The sequence below is a fragment of the Anolis carolinensis genome, chromosome 5 (assembly GCF_035594765.1).
Source record: "Anolis carolinensis isolate JA03-04 chromosome 5, rAnoCar3.1.pri, whole genome shotgun sequence".
NCBI lineage: Eukaryota > Metazoa > Chordata > Lepidosauria > Squamata > Dactyloidae > Anolis > Anolis carolinensis.
This window is the reverse complement of record NC_085845.1, coordinates 35,981,713-36,004,152: the sequence shown is the minus strand read 5'-3', so window position 1 is coordinate 36,004,152 and position 22,440 is coordinate 35,981,713. Positions and strand designations below refer to the sequence as shown.

Below are 22,440 nucleotides of genomic sequence, written 5' to 3'. Positions count from 1 at the left end.
CTTCTTGAATACAGCTGCAACAGCACGCCAGATTGGACTGTTTCTAACTTTAAAAGCACAGCTGTTGATACAGTCTTCCAGAAAATGCAGTCAGTTTCAGCCAGTAGTTGGAAGAGTTGCCTTTTTGAACTACAACAAGGGTGTGCATTATATGGCCCTTCAAATGTTGCTGGATTGCATATACCATCACCATTATCAGTTTACCCTAGTCGTTGGGAATGCTGAGAAGTAGAATCCAGGAATATTGTGTGCAGAAATTGCCATTGTATTCTTATATGGTCTTGAACATGTTTTCTGGGAAGTAAAATCCCGTGGATTTCAATGAGACTTACTTTCTAGTTTGCTTAGCCTTTTTTAAATCAAGAGGATTGCAGTGGATTTGGAGTACACCTAATTTTCTCTATATTGTATCCCTTGACTACAGAGCTTTAGCGCACTGTTGTTATTTGCAAAAAAATTGGAAAGTATGTGTCTGAGTTGCTCTCATGTCAGTGAATTGTATACATAGTTGCTTGCCAAGGACTGTTGTTGAGTTCAGAGGAATTTTAAAGACAAGCACAGTTGTAAAAAAAAATAATACTGGACATAGAGGGCTTCCTCTCCCTCTGTAGAATACACAGAACATTTGAAAAATACTAGCTTTCAGTGCATGCAACTCAGTTTGATAGAGCACTTACCCAAAATCTAAAATATTCAAAAATCCCAAATTGTCCACATTTTTTTTTCTCACATCAGGAGCGACTTGAGAAACTGCACACGACTTGTCCACATGAGTGGCTGAGATAGTGACACTTTTGCTTTCTGGTGGTTCAGTGGATATAAACATTGTTTTGTGCAAAAGATCATTAAAAGTATTACCTTCATGCTATGTGTATAAGCGGTATGTAACACCTTTGAATGTTATATTTAGACTTGGACCCCATCTCTAAGATATTTCATTATGTGTATGCAAGTTTTTCAGGATTAAGAAAAATGAAACACTTTTAGTCTCAAGCATTTCAGAAAGAGAATACTGTACCCGTACAGTAGGATTCTAAAAATGAATAGGTATCTGTATTTTTAGTAATCTCTAAGGCCATTACGACGTTATATTTAAAATCTTCGGTTTTCAGTGATATACTCAGTTTTGAGGGAGCTTTTTTATATTGCCCACAAAAGGCAAAAATTAATACCAATGTTGGATTGTTACTCATTAAATAGAAATGCCCCCCTAAGTTTGCAGTATAAAGTATCAATGGAATAAAACTTGCTGCTGAGGACTGGAAAGTTGCATGTATTTTATTGAAATAAAAGCTAATGTATAGATGCATTATTTAAACAAGCAAACATCTCTGTCTTGATAAAGCATCTATTATTAACGTTTGCAGAAAAATGTAACAACCTAGAACTTATCTGCCATTTTCTCTCTGATGTGTACTTCTGAAAAGGAGCTATAACTAATGCATGTAAATTGTGCTGCTGTACCTGTCATCTTCTAATGATTAAGTGGAAATTTAAAAATATAATTATTTATAGATTTAAGTAAGAGCTAGAGTGGATGCATTCACATCATTAGAATGCAAGCTTCAGTGAGTTCCATTAAACAATCAGAACTGTGTTTAATGGGGGAAATGGGGGGTATTGAGAATCAGGCTGGGAATTAATTGTAGATTTTGTATTTAATAATGTATATTTTAGTTTGTTTGCATTACACATTGAACTGAAAAGAACATATTAAAAGAAGGAACTAAATGTGCTTGGTTGGGAGTACAACGAGACGTGAAACCTAACTTTTGGGAGTACTATTGTTATGTTGCATTGTACAGGGTGGATTAGATGTCCCTTGTGGTCCCTTCAAGCTTTAAGTCCATACGGTAGACTTAATGCAGTTTGACCCCAATTTAGCTGCCATGGCTCAATGCAGTGGAATCATAGAAATTGTAGTTTTATAATTTCATAACATTGAGCCATGAGAATTCAAGTGGTATCGTGCTGCATTAATTCTACAGTATAGACGCATTCTAAGATTCTATTACTCTAATGTAAAGATTTGTTTTGTTTTAATGGTTTATACTTTTTAGCTCAGTTGACCAAATAGAAAAGCTGTTTTGCCCTGGCTTGCTTCAGGTGTTGTAAATCTCTCTGCAGCCATCCTTGTATGCCTGATATGATCATACTTTGATTATGTAGTTCCCATATAACTGTGTGGCTGGGAACTGGATCACCTTGTAGCTTGAACGTTGCAGTCCATGTCTTAGCTAAACTGTCATTGGAAAGATTTTGTCTTCTGCCAACAATTGAATAGTTAGCATAGTTTGAATGCTTTATGACTCAATTTTGCCAGTATTTTAGAGCCTGTTTTTTTTAAACCACATCGTTGTTAAACCAACTGTGGAGAAGAATAGGGCTGTAATTAAATTCCTTTTGCTAGTGCAATTGCACACTCTTGACAACATGGAGTGAAGTTGTGGCGCCTGTTGCAACTTATAGTTCAGGTATAGGAGTCATTTATTCCATCCAGATATTGTAGAATTGCAACTCCCAGCATCCATCATCATTTGGTATTTTGGCCAGGAGCCTTAGGATTTGTAACACTCCAGAAGGCAGGACAATTTCCACTTGTAGTTTAAGTAGGCAAATTGTGACTCGACAGCAGACAACCCTTGGACCTCACTTATGTGGACCCTGAAGAATCTTTACCAATCTCCAAAATTTCAATCAGCTCCATTTTCCTTTTTTAAAAAAATGGTGTGATTTTCAGGCAATTTTCACAGAAACTTCCCAAACATGTCAAAATTCACCCAAGCAGCGCAGATCCCTCAAATAACTCAGTTTTCCTTTGTAGCCCCTCTCATCCTCTTGTGTGACATTTGCTATTCCAAAACAACTGGAGCTGTTTATATGGGAGCAATTCCTTGGGAAAAAATCCCAGTATTTCACAGTTAGTGATGTTAGAAGATTTAAGAGGATGTTGGATTTCCTACTGAAATGTAATCTGCCTTGCTGAGTAATAATTCTTACTGTTTTAGAGAACTGTGATGCTATTATCACTGGTAATCTCATAATGAAGTTTGTTTTAGCTCTTTAGTGCAGAATAGTGTTGTGTTTTTATATGGAATTGCTGTTCGTTTTGTGTAGTTTCATTCGTTTCGTCTCATTTTCGTATTTGTTCCCGCTAATGAAAATGGGGAGCCTATATGAACAGAATTTTCGTCTGGCTTACAGAAAAAACGAAAATTTTGACACCCATTGGCACACATCAGCTGTCATGGGGGAGCAGCCCTCTCTCAGACTCAGCTTAGGGTCCCAGAATAACTGTTGTTATTAATATTAATATTAAGACCCATTGTTACACATCAGATGTAATGCGGAGACACTTTTCTCCCAGACCCTGCTTAGAGTCCCAGAGTAACTGTTCTTAATATTAATATCAATATTAAGACCCATTGGTACACATCAGATGTAATGGGGAAGCAGACCTCTCTCAGATTCAGCTTAGGGTACCAGACTAACTATTGTTATTTATATTTATATTATTATTAACACCCATTGGTACACATCATCTGTAATGGGAAAGCAGCCCTCTGTCAGTACCTGCTTATTGTTACAGGGCCAAAATGAAAGGAAAACGAAAGCAAGCACGATGACTGGGCGGCTTTCATTTTCGTGTCACCTCTCGTTTCCTACAAAAATGTCATTTGTTTTGTGTAGACGAACGGTCGAAACAAATCAATAACACAAAGGAAACAAAGGAAAAAAATTTCAAGCACATCTCTAGTGCAGAATACACTTTGTATGCATTTGCTGCTTATTCATAGTATGGCATCTCTTCTCCTTGGATAAAAGAGAAAACTGAATATTGATAACTAATTTTTAAAAGGTTTTCCACAGCACTCTCTCTTTGAGGGACATTCTTGGCCTACCCTATCAACTAGTTCCTTCAGTTAGTTGCTACTAAGCCTTGGTTCTGAGGCAAAATTTTGATATTTAAATCACGAAAATACAGTTTAATGAGCTTTGGTAATACTATACCTTCCCACAGGAAAAAAACCCATGTACACAAAGAGCATCACAAACCCTGACACATGTTTTTGGACGTTTACACCCAGATGCAATTGTATTTATTATTTGAATGTTCCCCATCTGCTTTACTTAAAATCATGGCACCCGTTTTTTTGAGTACCCTTTGACTTTCTTTTAAAAGCAGGTGTGTGTTGATCACTGCGGTCCTCCAGATGAGATCATTAATTATCAAAAATCCAATTAGTATAACTAATGGCAGGGGTTTTTAGCCCAGATTTCTGGCTAAGGAAGGTTCAGACTAAATGACATTTCTTCATTACATTCCAACTGAGATTTGGTGAATGGGTTAAAGGGCCTGAATATGTGCCCGTGTGTGTATATGGTAAGTGAGGAGAACAATGTATGCAGTAGTTTACAAAAGATAAAATAAATATATGATTCCCCAGGTTCCTTCTCTTGGTTATACCTGTGGGATAGAGATAAAGCCAGTTTCAGCTGTCTCCCAAGTTTTTCATATTTCTAATATCATTCAACTAGTATGACCTTCTTCAGGGACCCACTTTATAGAAAATATGTGAACCTCATATGTTGTTAGACTGCATCTCTTATTAGCCCTTCTTTTCAAAACTGATAATGAGAAATAATGTTAACTGCAATCCAACATCTGGAGAGCCATATGTTCCCTATATAGCAATGATGGATTGTTGTCACCTGATTGTTGGTCAGTATATCACATCATATGTGAACAGTACATTGCTCTCTCTGGCTGGTCCATACAGGGGTGTCTAGGCTAACTTCCATTGTTCTTATGAATCCACAACAAGATTATTGCTAACATGTAAGCACATTGTACAGTCATTGTTGCCATAGAAGTTATGGACTGGTCAGTGAATGAACAGATGTAGCCCTTTTGTCACCTTGAGGGTACAGAATAAAGAGAAGAGTGTTTAGATTTCTGCAACTGGAGAAAGAAGAGTAGCTATATTGATAGTTACTTTTGGCAATACAAAGGCAATCCCCAAATTGCAAACATCTGACTTACAAATGACTCATAGTTAAGAATAGGGGTGATACATATCGTATTTGGGGGCTGCCTGTATTTAACTAAAGCTCCAAGATCCTCTAACCAGTTGGACATCATAGGTCCCATATTGCCAAAAGCTATCTTTTCCAATCTGTTCATTTGCTTCTGTGTTTTTTTTCCACTGTTTCTTACTCTGGCTATGTTTTTTTTTTTTTTTTTTAGTTTATCAATGCATCCACTGGTTCTTGAAAAAGTCATTCTCGACCTAACAATTCACTTCTTTTAGTGCTCTTTACCACATGACAGTCTTTTTTCATCCCTTTAGGTGCTACATTTTCCCAGTACCACGTCTTCCAGCAGTGTTTGACATGAGGAACTTGAACAAATAGGAGTGAGCCAGACTACTTCATATTTCATACTTTGTAATTATGGTTATGTTGAAGCACTGTGTGGAACCATAGATAAATAACCTGCAGTCTTAAATGATGGTGATTAACCTACATTTTTAGCTACAGATTTCTGTGTATAATGTATCATATGTTTAAAATCATTCAAACTGTTAGGTGAGTCATGTCCTTTATACTCCCCAATGCCTTTGTGCTCCACAGTCTGTTAGTATAAACAATAAAGTATTGGAATCTCAGGATACTCATATTGGAGAATAAGCAATCTATTAACCTTACCATTTACCATATATTGAAAGGTGAATGTCTACAAAGAGGATATTCCTATTTTTATGTAGCTTGTCTTTATGATCTACGTAGAACCTTTTAGTTAATAGGTCAAAATTTCTTGGGCTCCATCCCATCATTAATTGTTTAGATAGCTACAAACAACAAACAACGGAGTCCCTTAGGGGAGATAGGGTAGGCTACAAATAAAGTAAAACTCAATCTAGAAGTGCTAAATATGCTTAATTGACACTTTTTATTGTAGTATTGTAGCATTTTTAACAAAAGAGTAGGATGTGACATACCTTGTCCTCCAGATGTTGTTTGACTACATCTCCTAGCAGGCCTAGCAACTATAGCTAGTAATGAGGAATGCTGGAAATGGCAGCTTGGCAACATCTGGAGGATCACACATTGCCCACCCCTGCTGAAGATGATATATGTAACCAGACCTCTGGGACTTTGGAAGAACAGCTTGCATTATCTTTCTGATAGTGCCTCTGGGAGGAATTGCAATATAAAATATGTGATGACAGTAGCAATCTAGGGTTCGTACTATTTAAAAATTGCCTTTCTTTTCTTAGAGCAATGGTGTATTTAAAAGGCTGGAATCATAAATTCTGAAATAAATTTAGTTAACAGTGTGCGTGTGATATATGCCACTTTTGGTACTGGTCATTTTTTTTAATGACCTACTACTGTTTGGAAGGTGAAAAAGGCTTGAGACAGTAGAAGAATGAATGGCAGAAATAAGCAATTGGTTTAGGTCTGAAGGTGTAAAGGTGAATTGCAGTTATATATATGGAGAAATGTTTGCAATGTCCCAAAAATCTGAAGGTTTAGAAAGAGGAAGAAAAGTACGCCAGCAGTATGCAGACATGAAAAATATATAATGAACACATGAGCTGAGTCTGAACATAAAGCTAAGCTAGGAACCTGACTAAGTGCAACTTAGTCCATGAATTCTGTTTGTGTCCACTTTGTGTTAGCAGTTAAACAACTAGGAAGAAGATAGATTTATATTATGTGTAAACCTGGCATTGTGGCTTATTGCAGTCAAGCAAGCTAGGCTTCATAAACCAGTTTTCATTCAGGGTTGTGGCCTCTTTGTGTTTGTTTGCATGCAGTAAACCAAAGGATAAACCTTTTTCCCTCCAGATGTATTTATTCATCGATGTGGCCTTAGTGGGAGCAAACAAGTTGTACACATCAGAAGGCTTTTCATTTGCATTGTGGTTTATTAACCCAGGATTAAGAGTAAAAAGATGTTGCTTATTTTTTTCCAGAATAAGTTTGTTACACAAAAAGCAATGTCACAAGTTCATAGGAAAATAGGAAGTATGGTTTGGGGAGGTGAAGTTTTCTTTTTCTTTCAGTCTTGAAACTTGTGACTTCAGAGCTGAAATTTTCATACCGAGAGTTTACACCATGGAGAGGAGAACACTTTTTAAGCAGATGTGGTGGCAAAGTGTGTTAAAGCACTGAGCTAGAGACCGAAAGGTCCCAGGTTAAAACCCCGGGAGCGGTGTGAGTGGCCGCTGTTAGCTCCAGCTCCTGCCAACCTAGCAGTTCAAAAACATGCCAATGTGAGTAGATCAATAGGTACCGCTCCGGTGGGAAAGTAACGGTGCTCCATGCAGTCATGCCGGCCACATGACCTTGGAGGTGTCTACGGACAATGTCGGCTCTTCGTCTTAGAAATGGAGATGAGCACCAACCCCCAGAGTCAGACATGACTGGACTTAATGTCAGGGGAAACCTTTACCTTTAGATGTGAAGACAGTGCAAAGATACAAAAAGCACTGTCATGTAAATCCATACTTACCACTTAGGCTAAAACATTCTTCTAACCTTTGGTGGGTGATAGAAAAATAATGGAATGGTGGGAGAAAAACTGTTTTTAATATATTTTATTAGCAATATATATGGTATAGTAAATTGAGAGTCAGCATGGTGTGGTGGTTGAAGACACACAACAGCAACATAGTAACTTCTTGCCCATCTTCATCTGCCGTAGACAATATTCAGTGATTCAGAGTGTAACCAGACAGTAACTATCAAATACAAGCAGAAGCAATAGTCTATAACAAATATCTAAAGAATGCTTTATCATAGCTTCCTAAAGATCAGATGGTTCAACAACAGGTCATGCCTGGAATGTGCATGTGACATATATGTTATAAATGTGTGTCAGTGCGATCAGAAGTTATGTTATCCCTGGAACAGCAAATTTTGAGTCTCAGTTTCATTAACAGTGTGAGAGTCCATACCTAACCAATGATGAATGAATACATATTTTATGGTGCTTACATGAGCAATCATTAAATCCCATTTTTTCAATGTGTCTACTCTAGTTGGAACTAACATTGCACTTGGCCTACTTTGTTGAAAACATAACATTTCACAACTTTAGACATTTTTACATATCTCTGCAAAGAGCTATATCTTCCTTTCTCAATAAGCCTGGCATATTTCAATGCAAGTTTTTATTTCTGACACTTCTGTTCTATAAGCCAATTTTGAAAGTGAAATCTTTGGCAATCTTTTCAACATAAAGCATGCACACACACATACAGAGAGTATTAAATGCTAGGAAGGACGATATGGCTGCCATATATAGTAGTGCTAAAAGCTGCTGTGGCCATAAATCAAGAGGGTATATAGAAAAAGAATTTTCCTTGATTTAGGATGTTTTATGACCTAGAGAAGTAGCTTGTGAGTGGAAGAGAACAAATAAGGAGAAGTTTTGGAGTGCATGTTACCATAAATGGAACAATGATATCATTGCTATAATTTTACAGTATTTAGCACATGTCAGAGTAGAGCCTACTTCTATATGAATGCTACTATTTTAGTATAGATTACAGGCCTTTGAAAACTTGGAAGACCTGGACATAGCATGTAATTAATTTGGAAAAGGATGAAAGAAAGAGGGGTATGTTTAAAGCAAGATTATATAATAAATTAGAACTAGTAAGCACTGAAATTCCATGTTTACTCTTAGTGTCTTGGTGTCCAAGTATGAACATGTTAAGAGGATCTATTTGAACTAATTACCCTGTGTATCTTAGCTATGGCTATTGAAAAAGAGAATACCAACAAATGCAGTGTTCTTGATAAATTGAAGGGATTGTGTGTGAGAGAGAGAGAGAGAGAGAGAGAGAGAGAGAGAACCTGCTCTTCATAACTTCTAGGTTTCTCTCTTTTTAAAAAGCATTTTTATTTTTCATTGCATTGGCAGTTAGAAAAAGCACAGTGGAAGTCATTGAAAAAGAGATGAGTGTCTTTATCTTCATCTGCAAAATATCCTCTCTGTTTAATCTTACATGTTTCATACAACTTGAAAAGCTAGGTGATATTCTGTTGTCCTGGAACAGAATCCTCAGAGTTGTAGAATGGTCTGGATCTTCCCCTGCTAGAGGGCCTTTGAACTCCCTGTACAGTGGTTGTCTTTTCATGATATCCAGAGGCAGAAGTGATGGTCTACGAGTGTTTTGTTACAGGCGCCTTATACGTTAGTAATTTATTTATTTATTTTATTTTATTTTATTTCTACCCCGCCTTTCTCATCCTGGAGGGGACTCAAGGCAGCTTACAAAATTCAGGAAAAAATCAATGCCGTTCAGACACAGAAAAAACACATCAAAGTATTAAACAGTCTAACCATATAAAAAATTCATCAATAAAACACACATCAATAAAACAGATTTAAAACCATATAAAATGCCAAGTCATGACCTTATTCTTATCCATAATCATTTTCCAAAATCCATAGTTGTTAAAGTCTCATTCCGTAGTTCCCTATTCAACAAACACCTACATAAAAAGCCAGGTCTTGATTTTTTTTCTAAAAACCAGGAGGGATGGGGCCTGCCTGATGTCACCAAGTAAGGAGTTCCACAGCTGAGGGACCGCCACTGAGAAGGACCTGTCTCTCATCCCCACCAAATGCACTTGCAAAGAGATTAGGACCGAGAGCAGGGACTCTCCGCTGATCTCAGAGCTCTTGTAGGCTCATAGAGTGAGATGCATTCAGACAGGTAGATTGCACCGGAACCATTTAGGGCTTTTTAGGCCAAAGCCAGCACTTTGAATTGGGCCCGGTAGCAAATTGGCAGCCAGTGGAGCTGACACAACTGGTGGGTTGTACACTCCCTGTACACCGCTCCAGTTAGAATCCTGGTTGCCGCTTTTTGAACTATTTGAAACTTCTGGGCAATCTTCAAAGGCAACCCCTTTGAAGAATTAAAAGCATTCTGGTTCTATTTTAAGTGCCATGGCACTTAAGTGCATCCTGTGGAATCCTGGAGTTTGTAGCTTTTTTAGGATTCTTAGTCATGGAATACCAATGGGATGACAGTGAAAGTGAAATCCTAGTGCTATAATTACAGATTTTGCAAAGTTCTCCATTTGTTGTAGATCATGACACAGAAATCTTTAAAAGGGGCAGTGTGTATTCATCACAATTCTGCATCTCATTTGTTTTTGACCTAAAATGTGTGTGTGTGTGTGTGTGTGTGTGTCAATCCAGTATAGCAGTAGTATGGAAAAGTCCTCAGATTGACTTAAAAAGAACATGACTTGAGTGCTAAAAGGTGAATTTTAGCTGAACAAATTACTTACTTTCGTCTGGTTATCAATCCACAGACCTATTTCATTATTTTTATTCATGATTTTGATCAGGAAGTAGGAGGATGTCAGTGAAATCTTCAGATACAGTTGTAAAGACTTGTTGTTAATCTAAAGAGACACTGGGAGGTTATGCAGCATGAATGGGATGACCTCATGGAATGGTATAACAGAAATGGAATGTAATTCAATAACACCCAGTGTAAGGGCATGTATTTTGGGGCTAAATCATTTAGTATCTGGTTTTCTAGAAGTGCAGAAATTAGACTAAAAAGCAATCTAGTGATCCTGGTGAATGAAGCATAGTCTGGTGTAGTTGTAGAGGAAATGGGGGATGTTAGGCAAGGCACTTTTCAGCAGGATAAGAAATTCCAATGAATAACTACAAGGCCTTTGTTGGGCTATCCAGATTTTGTACAGTTCCTCTGTGGTTTCATGTATCCTGTCTTCATTTTTTCAAGGACTAAGTCAATGAATTTAATAGGAATTATATGTAAAAAGTAGTTCAGTAAATAGAGGAAAAGGGGCTGGTAGCACTTATATTCTGTTAAGCAGTAGTACTCATTTAGACTTCTTATAAATAATTTTTGTAGCCTTTCTGTAAGTCTTCAATGTAAAAACCTTTACTTCTCCATTGTCTGCAGCTTCCTTTTACATGAAATTCTCTGCAGATTTTTCTAGATTGTTCCTTGTTAGTATGAAATACATTTGCATAAGGGAGCAAGTGATGCATTTTTAACAATAAATCTTGTACATCCAGACATTCAGGAGCTAACTTTGCAAGCTCCTCAAGATTTCTACTCAGGCAATGTTTCTCTGTGGAAGTAAATTGGGAATAAGCTGAAAAGGCAGATTGAACAATACAAGGTCAATATGTTTTGGTAAGCCTAAATTAACATTTGGGCCAACAATCTTAAACAGTCCAGCTGACATGGTTCTCTGGAGAAGCGTGACTTTTTGAGATCCTGTGCAGCATCAAACATATATGCCAAGGCCATAGTTTAGAGAAGGAGTACAGTTAGCCCTCAACATTTCTTTAGGCTAGGACTAGGGCTGCAGAACCCTCCAAAAGTGGGAAATCTTCAAATTGAAAAACACTATTTTTGACTAGTGAGAACACATCCATAGGAATCTCTAATTCTCCAGTGTGACACTTCTGCTAGAAGGTTACCATAGAATCACACAGAAGGCCCTATAAATGCCTAGAGAGTTTTTCTCTCTATGACTCTGTAGATACTCCAGTGCACTTATGTGGCAGAAACTGATAATCCTGGATGACCTAAAGGTTCCTAGAGATAACTTATTAATCAAATCCACAAATCATTCAATCTACACAAATTTGGAGTTGACTGTACATGATTTACTCACGAAAGATCTCGAGATCATTTCCCAGCTTCTCCATCTGCAGCCAGAAAATACTTCTTTTAAGCAGGTGGGCAAGTGTTATTAAATCACGGCTCTGTTATGTCTTTGCTGTCTAGAGCAGTGGGCAGTTACAGTCTCATAGAATTTGACAGATTCTACTTTATTCACTCCTGATCTAAAACCTTGAAGAATCATTGCTAGTCAATTCAAGTACATCACAGATAGTACTGAGCTAGATAGATGCTTCTCTTTCACTTTCTTTACATACTTTTGCGTCCTGATTGTATTTATTTTGCTGAATCAAAAGAGTATTAATAGAAAATAGAGATAACTTCTTAACTGCATCTAAAGCATTTGAACAGAATCAAACTTGCTTACAGAATTGAAGAAACAGGAAATGAAGAAAATCAAGGCATCTTACCAACTCTGTTCAGTCACTGAACTTGCAGTTGCCTGCCCTGGTTTAGTGGATTGCTCCTCCTTGCTTTCAAGAATTATTATTCATGGCAGATTCCAATGCTTCTCTGAATGCTACAGAAGAGAAATCACATGGCTCATACCCAATGTCTTAGATTCCATGTGAGCATGGTTGCCCTACTGCCTGAAGTATCCTTCATCAAAATGTCACATGTGTGTTTCTGAACAGGGTTTCTTGAAGAAGCAAACTCAGCCATTCGTAGCAATTATTAGATGCCATTACTACTACTACTACTACTACTACTATTTTATTTTTACCCGCCTCTCCTCATGGCTCAAGGCAGGTTACAGAACAAAAAAAACACATTAGCACAGCAAAAACACCACAAATACGCATATTAAAATGTACCTCTATAAACGTTACACACCAAATGGCTTTCACACTTTCACAGTTTCTGAGCCATCAAAATAATTTGTACTTGGGCCCATGGTATCTGCTGGGAATTGTTCTGGGATACCCTCTCCCCTCACAGATAACAAAATATGCAGATGCTCAAATCACATTATATCATATAAAATGGTATCTCCTATATAAAATGGCAAAAACACCTCGGCCCATGGCAAAATCCAGGTTTACTCTTGGGAATTCTGTTTTTTGAATATTTTTGAGCTGTGTTTGAATCAGTGGATGCAAAACGCATGGATATGGAAATTTAGTTCAAAATCCAGATTTTTTGTGTGTTGACAGTAATATTATTCATGTGACGAGTATGTGTGTGTGTGTGTGTGTGTGTGTGTGTGAGAGAGAGAGAGAGAGAGAGAGAGATTTGTAAAAGTAAGATGTAAAATGAGTATAAATATACTTCACAATCCATCAGTATCAAGTTATGAAAAGTTATGACATCAACTTTGACTGCTGTGTTTAGTATTCATTTTGCCTTCAACGAACATGCAAAGTGATGGCTTATCTCTTTTCCTGAGCCTGAGGTTTTTATCCTAACATCAGACCTCTTTGAGGACTACACTTCACAGGATCTCCAGTTAAGGTTGTATGGTCCACCAGTGTGTTTTGGTTTTACAGCCTCATGGCTGAATGGGATTTAAAACCAACTCCACCAGTTTTAATCTCGCACTCTAATCACTATATGGAAGTATTTCAGTTCAAATGTTCACGTGCTATTGGGAGGTTTAAAAGTTTTGCTTAGGATCATAGAGTTGAAGAGACCACAAGGGTCTGTACTAAATCAGGTCAACATATGGGCTTCTTAGCACATACAGTTTGGTCAGTATGAGCCAAAATTGTGGTACAAAATGAGATGTTCTGTTGGATACATTTATATTTGTTGTGGATCATCTATTAAACATCTGCATTTATGTTAATTTATAGATAGGCATAATTTAAAGACATGTCTAGAGATGGCAAGACGTTATAGATTGAATATCCCTTGTCTGGAAGTCTAACATCTGAAATGTTCCAGATTTCCACAGGAGGCAGTTAACCTGTGTGATAATCTTTAGAGAAGGTGATGGATCAATGGCTGCAAAAACAGCCTTGGGGCTGCCTTTTGTTCCGACACTGCCGTTTCCCCATCCCTGCTATAAAAATGGGCACTTCCTTAATCAACAAAAAATAGAAGTTCATTACTAAAGAAAGGAAAGAAATGTGTAGATTTCCATGTGCAAGCATGGAAATAATGACTGCAGTTTAAATGAAAATAACACTGCCTTTCACCATAGTGGAGAAGATGACTTTCTGCTGGCTGTCCAGGTGCTAATCATCTATAGTACCTTCAAGGCCTATGTCTTGAAGTCCTTTCTTTGGTTCTCTGCTTTTGAACCAAATTTGAGCAGCAGGTCAAGGGCTAATGCCTTGCAAATTGGACAGAGGCATACTATAGTCTGTAGCTGTTGTGGCAAGACGTGAGGGGGCTTGTCAGTACATGCAGGAAGATTGGGTCCCGGAAAATATCATGTGACTATAAGTACAACAGCAAGAAGATTCAACAGTTTTCAAGATACTTCTTATTCTTTGAAAGAAGCTGGAGCTTTGTGGAGATGGTGATATTTCAAGTAATCTTAGTCTTCATTCCATTTACCTTCACTCTACAAATTTTTTCTGCCCCTCCTACTTGAATATAATTTGGTTTGATGGCTTATTGTTTGTCTTATTTTCTAGGGGTTATTGTTATTTTCCAAGGCCTAGCATAACCTTCAAGATGACAGCTACCTCTTAAGAGAGCCAAAATGTTTATATGATGCTAACGGTGCGGAGTAAACAGTTCATTCTGCATCGAAACCAAGATGGTGTTTTTTTATTTTCTTGCGAGAACAGATGCATTATTGAAGAATCCACTGAATAGGCCTGAGGTCACAATGCAGTTTGGGGTTAGAAAATGAGCTGCTGGATGCACTCAAGCAAAGGCTTAGAGGGTTTTCTTTACTATGTAATTTCTTCTGTTGCAATGCATAACACTGTGACCTTGGGGAACTGACAGTAGCCGTAATGCATTTGTAATAACATATATTTTTTTGCTGGTGGAATTCAATCTGTGTTTTAAAACCTCAGTCAAAATGCTCTGATACTGGGATGGAAAGGCATGATAACACAACCTGGCTTTGACTGTAAATGTTGTCCAACTTGCAACTTAAGGATACTACATTTAGAATTGCAAACTCCTCAATTCTAAATGTAGTATCCTTAAAAGTATCCTTCTTAATAATGAACTGTGTTTGCCTATTATCTTTCAGTGATGTAAATCTATGATGTGAAACTATTGGCCTCCAGATGTTGTTAAACTGCAGCTCCCATGATCGCTAGCCAGTATAACTGATAGTGAAGGATTATGGAAATGGTAGTTGATCACTGCAGATGTAGACTGCAGCCAGGAAATCAGAAAACGTTTACTTCTTGGGAGGAGAGCAATGGCCAACCTCGATAAATTAGTGAAGAGCAGATACATCACACTGGCAGCGAAGGTCCGCATAGTTAAAACAATGGTCTTCCGCATAGTAACCTATGGATGCGAGAACTGGACCATAAGGAAGGCTGAGCGAAGGAAAATAGATGCTTTTGAACTGTGGTGTTGGAGGAAAATTCTGATAGTGCCTTGGACCGCGAGAAGATCCAACCTGTCCATACTCCAGGAAATAATGCCTGGCTGCTCACTGGAGGGAAGGATATTAGAGGCAAAGATGAAGTACTTTGGCCACATAATGAGAAGACAGGAAAGCTTGGAGAAGAGAATGATGCTGGGGAAAATGGAAGGAAAAAGGAAGAGGGGTCGACCAAGGGCAAGATGGATGGATGGTATCCTTGAAGTGACTGGCCTGACTTTGAAGGAACTGGGGGTGGCCACGGCCGACAGGAAGCTCTGGCGTGGGCTGGTCCTTGAAGTCTTGAAGAGTCAGAAGTGACTGAACAAATAAACAACAATAACAAGTCAATCTAAATCTGAAGGACCATGCTCCTTTTTTAACCAGATGCAGCAATGCTGGAAATTTTTGAAGCCAGTGGAAAGAAAAGCAAATTATCTTCCCTGTTTTTGGGGAGAAATAGTTATCTCCAGAGAATTGGAGAAAATAGAATCATAGAATCATAGAATAGTAGAGTTGAAATTTATCACGTATTACAAACTGAAAGTCCCTATTGTTAATTTAAGAACATAAGATATTATAATCTTGTTTTGCATAGGATCATAGTGTTTTGTATAGTTAAAGTTTATTCAAGAATAATGTAAATTCAATTTCCTTTTGAAAAATACTTTTTTTTTTACAAATAGAGCTGCAAGATTCACAACTGTAAGAAACCTCTTCATTCAGGTTTTTAAGAGGAAGCTAAAAAACAAATACATACAGTAAAACCATGCACATTAGTCATCTCTAGTCATCCATGGTTCCAAGTAAACACAAAACACTCTGTTTCACAAAAGAAATGAAGAAAAGAAAACATAAACCAGGAATTGAAATGAAAACTGGACATTGTCTTCCATAATAAAACTTTTTCTGTTACAACGTTCCTATAAATAATTTGAGGGAAGGCTAATATATGTTTTATGCAATTTATCTACCATTTAAAAAGTACTGCATAATCAATTTTTCTCCACCCAACCCCCATTTTTCCAGAAAAAAGGGAGAGGAATTATTTCCTGATTCTTTTTCCCCATGCCTTCACATCTTAGATTAAGGATTATGTTTCTAACCAATTGCTTCCAAATAAGAACATAGTAAAATGTGCAATACAGATCCTCGAGAAAACATGCTATTGAAAGACATAGTAGATGAATTACTAAAACAAAATTACATTTTGAAAATATATTGGATCTTTCAGTCATGTGATCTGACAATGGGACTGTATCACTGGAAGTGGGTAGTGAATCACTTCTTTGGTATGATACAAATGTAAGCTATGCTGATGATATTTTTCCTGTTTGTTAAAGATATAGTAGTACTACCGCATTATTCATCCCAATAGTATGTTGAGTAATCAGAACTTTAGATCTTCCAAAAAATTACCTTATGGCATGACTTTAGATTACCACAATGATACTGTGTTCCATAACCTTGTAACAGATCTCACTAACTTTGATGGAGTTATTATGATATTTAGCATTACATGTTTAAGTTGTAATTATCCATTTGTGTTACATTTGTGGGGGGGGGGCTCTATTTTTGGTCTGATTTATTCTTTTTGATTTTGCATTATTAGTTTAGTATCATAATCAGAGGTGAATTTTGTCCAAGGTTTTTGCTGTGAAATATTTTATCTTGTGATGAAGATTTCATCTGAGTTCACTTCTTTACTGCACACTTTTGGTGTATTACAGTGGCTCTGGTTTTGGCTTGCTTTTTCTTTGTCTCACCAATTCTTAGCTCTGCCATTGGAAAAAACTGTGTTATTAGGACTTGTCCAGATTCTCTGTATGAATTTTTCAGTTTTGATGCCACTCGCACAAGAGGCAATTTGAGTTTAAATACCCTAGTGACTGCTTCATACAACCAAGTGATTTACAGTGACAGAGATTCTGTATGGCTGTGTTTGTACTGCTGCTGCTGCTGCTGCTGCTGCTGCTGCTGCTGCTGCTACTACTACTACTACTACTAATAATAATAATAATAATAATAATAATAATAATAATAATAATATAATTTACTTCTTACCCACCTCTCCTTGAGGCTTGAAGTGGGGCACAACACAGTAAAAAACATATTATTATAAAACATTATGTGAAATACATATATTAAAATGTATATCCCTACATATGTGTCCATGTATGAAAGAGGGAGTGAAAGAGAAAACGAGAGAGGGATGCTTTCTAAAAGAGGTATTTTCCACTGCCACTTTGGGGTAAAGCTGGGTAAGGGATCTAAGCAGGCTACAATTATCATGCAGTATAAGTGAGATGAGTCACTTTCAGGTCATTCCAACCTTGATTTTGCTACTTAAAGGATTAAAGAATTTGAATGGTGACACAAATTCAACTGTTGATCATTCAAGATACTGCAGTAAACAGTCAATTACTTGAAGTTTTTCAAGCTGTGAGTTATCTCAGAAGGGTAACATTCACTATTAGCTTCTCATCCAACAGGCCAAGGGAATGAGTGGGAGTAGCCAAAAGGTACCATGCGCCTGCAGTTCTTTTCCATAAGCTTCAGATGTGGAGAATTTCTAGGCAGTTGCTTTGGAGAACTGTCAGATATATAAAATTGTTACTGGAATTGTAGCCAGTACTGCACTTTACAATAATAACGCAATTGGTATTCTGATATGTACACATCAAATTCTTACTGACATTAAATCTCTGTGTTTACTGTAACATCATAGGTAGCTGCATGTGTAGCTGTTCTCCACACCTTAACCTAATATTAAACAAACAGAACCTAATGTTAACAAACTGAAGGGCTGAATCAAACGTTAACACGGCTTGAAAGTAGGCCAGCAATTGCTAACAATAGCAGGAAAAGCATTTCCCCTCATCTGTTTTAGTGCATAAGGTGGAGGGTGGAATATCCTTGGCTCTCCGGATGTTTTTGACTTCAGCTTCCAGAAAACCGAGCCAACATGACCAGTGATAAGATATTGTGTAGGGCTAGTAATTTAGACAGCAAGCACCACTTTCTTTGTGTGTGTACAAGCACCATTGCACAGAATCCAGATCCACATAGAATATAATTCCAAAAGAAGATGAAGAGAGAGAGAGAAAGTGTACGTTTCTGTGTAACAACCCTATTCTTTCTTTTTTCTTACAGGTGCATTCTCCTTCCCCTTCTTGGAGCCAAGTCCCCCCAGCAAAGTCTCTTCCTGCTCGTAGATTCAATAGATGAGGGTTGTAACATTGCAGAAAGCGACCAAACATCTACAAGCATGTCTGGAACTATAGCTGAGCTTCTAGCTAGTCACTATGAGTTTTTTCCTCCATGGTTGCTGCTCCTGTGCTCTGCCCGGAAACAGAGCAAAACTGTTACAAAAATGTTTACTGGTGAGTATACAAATCATAACAATATTCACTTTTATATGGTCACATGGAATCCCAAATGTTGGGGTGGGAGGGCTGCTACTGGAAAAAGACACAGAATCCATAAGCCAGCCTGGCCCATGCTGGGATTTTTAGGAAAAATCTGGGATTTATAACTCCAAGATCTAGATGAATTTGATCTCAAAACCTTTTTATGAAAATGAAGAAACATTTTACTTCTTTCAAGAATTTCCACATTCCTGGTGTCTTTATGCAATTTATGGTGTTTCTTGTACACAGAGGAGATTTTGTAATGTTCCTTTTCAAAACTAGTTATAAAAACAGGGGAAGGGGGAGAGATGACTCAAGCAGCACTTTATAGACTGATTTATGTACCATGATCTTTCATGGTTATTCATCTGGTTGTTTAGATAATAACAGATAATAAAGCCACATGTTTTTAAACATAATTACATACTTGTGAAAGTGGGATAGAAAATAATGATACAGAAATCGTGTAGTTTTATCATTGTCCTGAATAATAATAAAACTTTATCTATAAACCATCCTAAAATAATAATAATAATAATAATAATAATAATAATAATAATAATAATAATAATAATAATTATTTATATATTGTCCCATCTCCCTGAAGGGATTCAGGGTGGTGAACAACAAAGTCAGCAAACATTCAATGCCGTACAAAAGAAAAACACATAAACAAATAACCATCCAACCCAAAATCCTCGCAGATTCATATTTAAACCAAAAATAAGACTCGTTATGTAATATTTACAATTCCATAGAAGAAAATATATTCAGAGCTAAAATCACAGCACCCCTGACATGATCTTTAAAACCTCCTCCTCCTCCTCCTCCTCCTCCTCCTCCTCCTCCTCCTCCATTATTCTTTACCTTCTTCCTATAAAGTAGCCTAGGAGGACAGAGTTTCTGTTCTGTCTTTAAATATAATATCTGTGTCCCATAGCACTCTCTGCTACACCACAATGACCGATTGCTTCTGGTTATCTCTTCAGTTCCTCTCAAGATGACAACAGGGTCTGAGGTGGGAAATAGAAATCTTTGGGGATAATACAGGATTCCTAAACTTAATACCTGGAAGGTATTTAGATCCTGTTTGATCTTGGAAACTAAGAGGATCACGACTGGTTAGTACTTGAATGGTAACCCACCAAAGAATACCAAAAGCTGTTGGCTATGTTTCAGAGGAAGGCAGTGGCAAACCGCCTCCTGAGTATTCCTTGCCTAAGAAAACCCCATGACATTCATGAGGTTTTATGGCGCTTATATGGTAATTTGTTTGTTTTCACATATGTAGGAGCTTTCTGTATGCTTTAAGAGCAAATATTGGTTAAAAATTGCATCTGATTTTTTACTTTTTATAAAACAAGTGTGTATGTGGAAGGGAGTTGGGGACTGGGGAGAGTTAAAATTTCGACTTCAGAGACCACAAAAGTGGGATGCAGACCTACATATAACCCACAGGCCACGTGTTACCCATCACTCATTTAAACTTTTAAATAGTTTTCTGGGTGGGTGCTTAGCATAAAAAAGGTTTTTCAGAACCAGAGGTGAATTCCAATCATTTCTGAATTATTGTTTCTACCTTTTGGCAGTCTGTGTGACTCTCAGAGGATTCTAGAAGCAGATTTTTGTAACAATAATAACATTACTTTATAATGTGTTACAACTAGGTTCTATCAGAGATAAGTGCTGCGTTATCTTATGATGTATCTCCAGGGCATTCTATGGCATTTACTTGTAACTATAGAAGAGTGAATTTGACATGTCTGTAACAAAAAGAAAATCGAATTCTTTACTCCAGTCTCTAGTTTTCTATGGTCTTCAATTTCCATCACTGTTAGGCAAAAGAGAACCTGGACTATTCTACATTTCATAATAATGACCACGTTTTTCTTCTCCCTACAAAATTAGATTTGTTAACATGTTTTGGGCAAGTAAAAGCTGCATTTTGCAAGCTCATTGCATGGGTGTAACTGTATTTGTTCCTGAGAATACACTGTTGGCAAAGACGTTTGGGAATCTTTTACAACTTGTTTATCCAGTTTCTGTGAATTGTGAGCTCATTTTATCACTCTGCTGCTATTGTTCTGGGATTTTTCTTAAATGCAGAGAAGCATGAAGACTGGATTCTTGGCCTTTTTGTAAAGCCTACTTGTACTGAGACAGTGATCTGAATACTATTGAAGGTATAAGAAACGTGGTCTAGTAAAACAAGTTGTGTTTTCGTTCCCTCTAGAAATTCCTTGATATCTTTCCCTTTGAGCTAAAGTAATGATAGGTTATTTGAATGAGTGAATTTTTGTGTCAACTTCAGAAAGGGGAAATGTTTATGACCCCACCAGAGGGGGTAAGGTTGAAGGATTGAAAAGCTTTCTTCCCATACCGTAGTCATGGTCTTGACAGTTCAGTCACTGATAAGAAAAATAAAACTTAGATGCATTTAATTGTAATCATGCTTCTAGCAAATTGGCTAATTTAGTTGTTTAGACTCCCTTCCTTACTCTCTGTCTATCCTCTCTATATGTGAGCAGCAAATAAATTCTGTTACAGTAGGACTTTGCAGAAAGGGCAAAATAGCTTTCAGACCCTTTGCTTGTTGGTGGCATCCATGTTAGTAAGGGAAAGAATCTGCTCACTCAGGAAACACAATATAACTGAGTTGTGACTTTTAATGGGTGATTTAATTATAAGTCTCAAGTTGGTATTGACATGTAGATGTCCTGTTCTAGACCTCTGAGATCTCGATTATCTGATCAGCTGAATGGGTGCCAGTGGCAGTTCAAACTTTTAAGGAGCTATCCAAGGTTCTGAAGCACTATCCTCAATATTCAGCACCTTGATTGACAAGTTTACATTGTGTTTCCTCTTAATGTTTTGCAGATTTTTTAAACAAAAATATATTAAACGTTTGATTTAGACATTTACAAGTAAATAGAGTAAATTTATAAGCAACGCATCCATGGCCGAAATACCCTATAGGCACCATATCCCTGTCTGATCTTGGAAGCTAAACAGGGTCAACTCTCATTAGTCTTTGGGTAGAATATTACCAATGAATACCAAGTGCTACAGAATTTATTTCATAAGAAAAAACTGGCAAAACCAACCCTGAGTATTCCCTATGAAATTAATGTATTTGCCTTAAATTGACAGGTGTGCACGTATGCACAATTCCTTGCAAGGATTTCTTTTTATAATAACGTTATATATACACTCAGAAACATGTACATGTACACATGGGTACACACACACACTATTTGCCTTTCTGGTCACAGGAGTCCAAAACTGATTTTCTTCAAGGTGAACTGCAGAATCAATATAAGAGGTTGCACACCTCAGGTTTTTCGTAGTCCCTTCCTTCTAAGGTGATAGTTTGTTTCTCTTCTCCTGCTTCTCCCTTATCTTGCCAAACTCAGCTGCCTTTTTTTCAGTCTGTTCTCATCTCAGAAACAAAAAAAAAAGATAGCTAACAATTGAAGAATCTTGCTAATCTTGCGGTCAACATGCCAGCACTTGTATCTTTGTTTAGATATAGCTGAGAGTCCAGAACTTCCAGAAGAAAGTAAGCAGTTGGTTACAGGGCAGGTTCAGTGTATTTAGAGGAGATATAAAAGTAAATGTTTGTAGGGAGTATACATACTTGTAACTTCTGTAAAAATGGGCATCGTTTTCAAAGTATACAGTAGCTATATGATAATTTCAAGTTGATTGATCTAATCTATAATTCTTAACAACAAACATATTTTATTCATTCCTTTGTAAGAGAGACCGTGATTACATTTTAGCAAATCATAAATGTATGCTTAATTTGTTTTTCTAGGATTTAAATTTA

The 22,440-nt window shown here is 37.2% G+C and overlaps 1 protein-coding gene across 4 annotated transcripts in view; it reads left to right on the top strand.

Moving 5' to 3' along the window:
* The window catches only part of ankrd50 (ankyrin repeat domain containing 50), a 57,763-nt gene that overhangs the window by 10,395 nt on the left and 24,928 nt on the right, over positions 1-22,440 (top strand). For 3 of the 4 annotated variants that reach the window (XM_062983633.1, XM_062983632.1, XM_062983634.1), the window contains exon 3: positions 18,355-18,584. In XM_062983633.1, the coding sequence (XP_062839703.1) occupies positions 18,355-18,584 (230 nt within the window). Of the gene's footprint in view, positions 1-5,351; positions 5,418-18,354; positions 18,585-22,440 lie in introns of all 4 variants that reach the window. The other variant, XM_062983635.1, reaches the window with a different exon arrangement.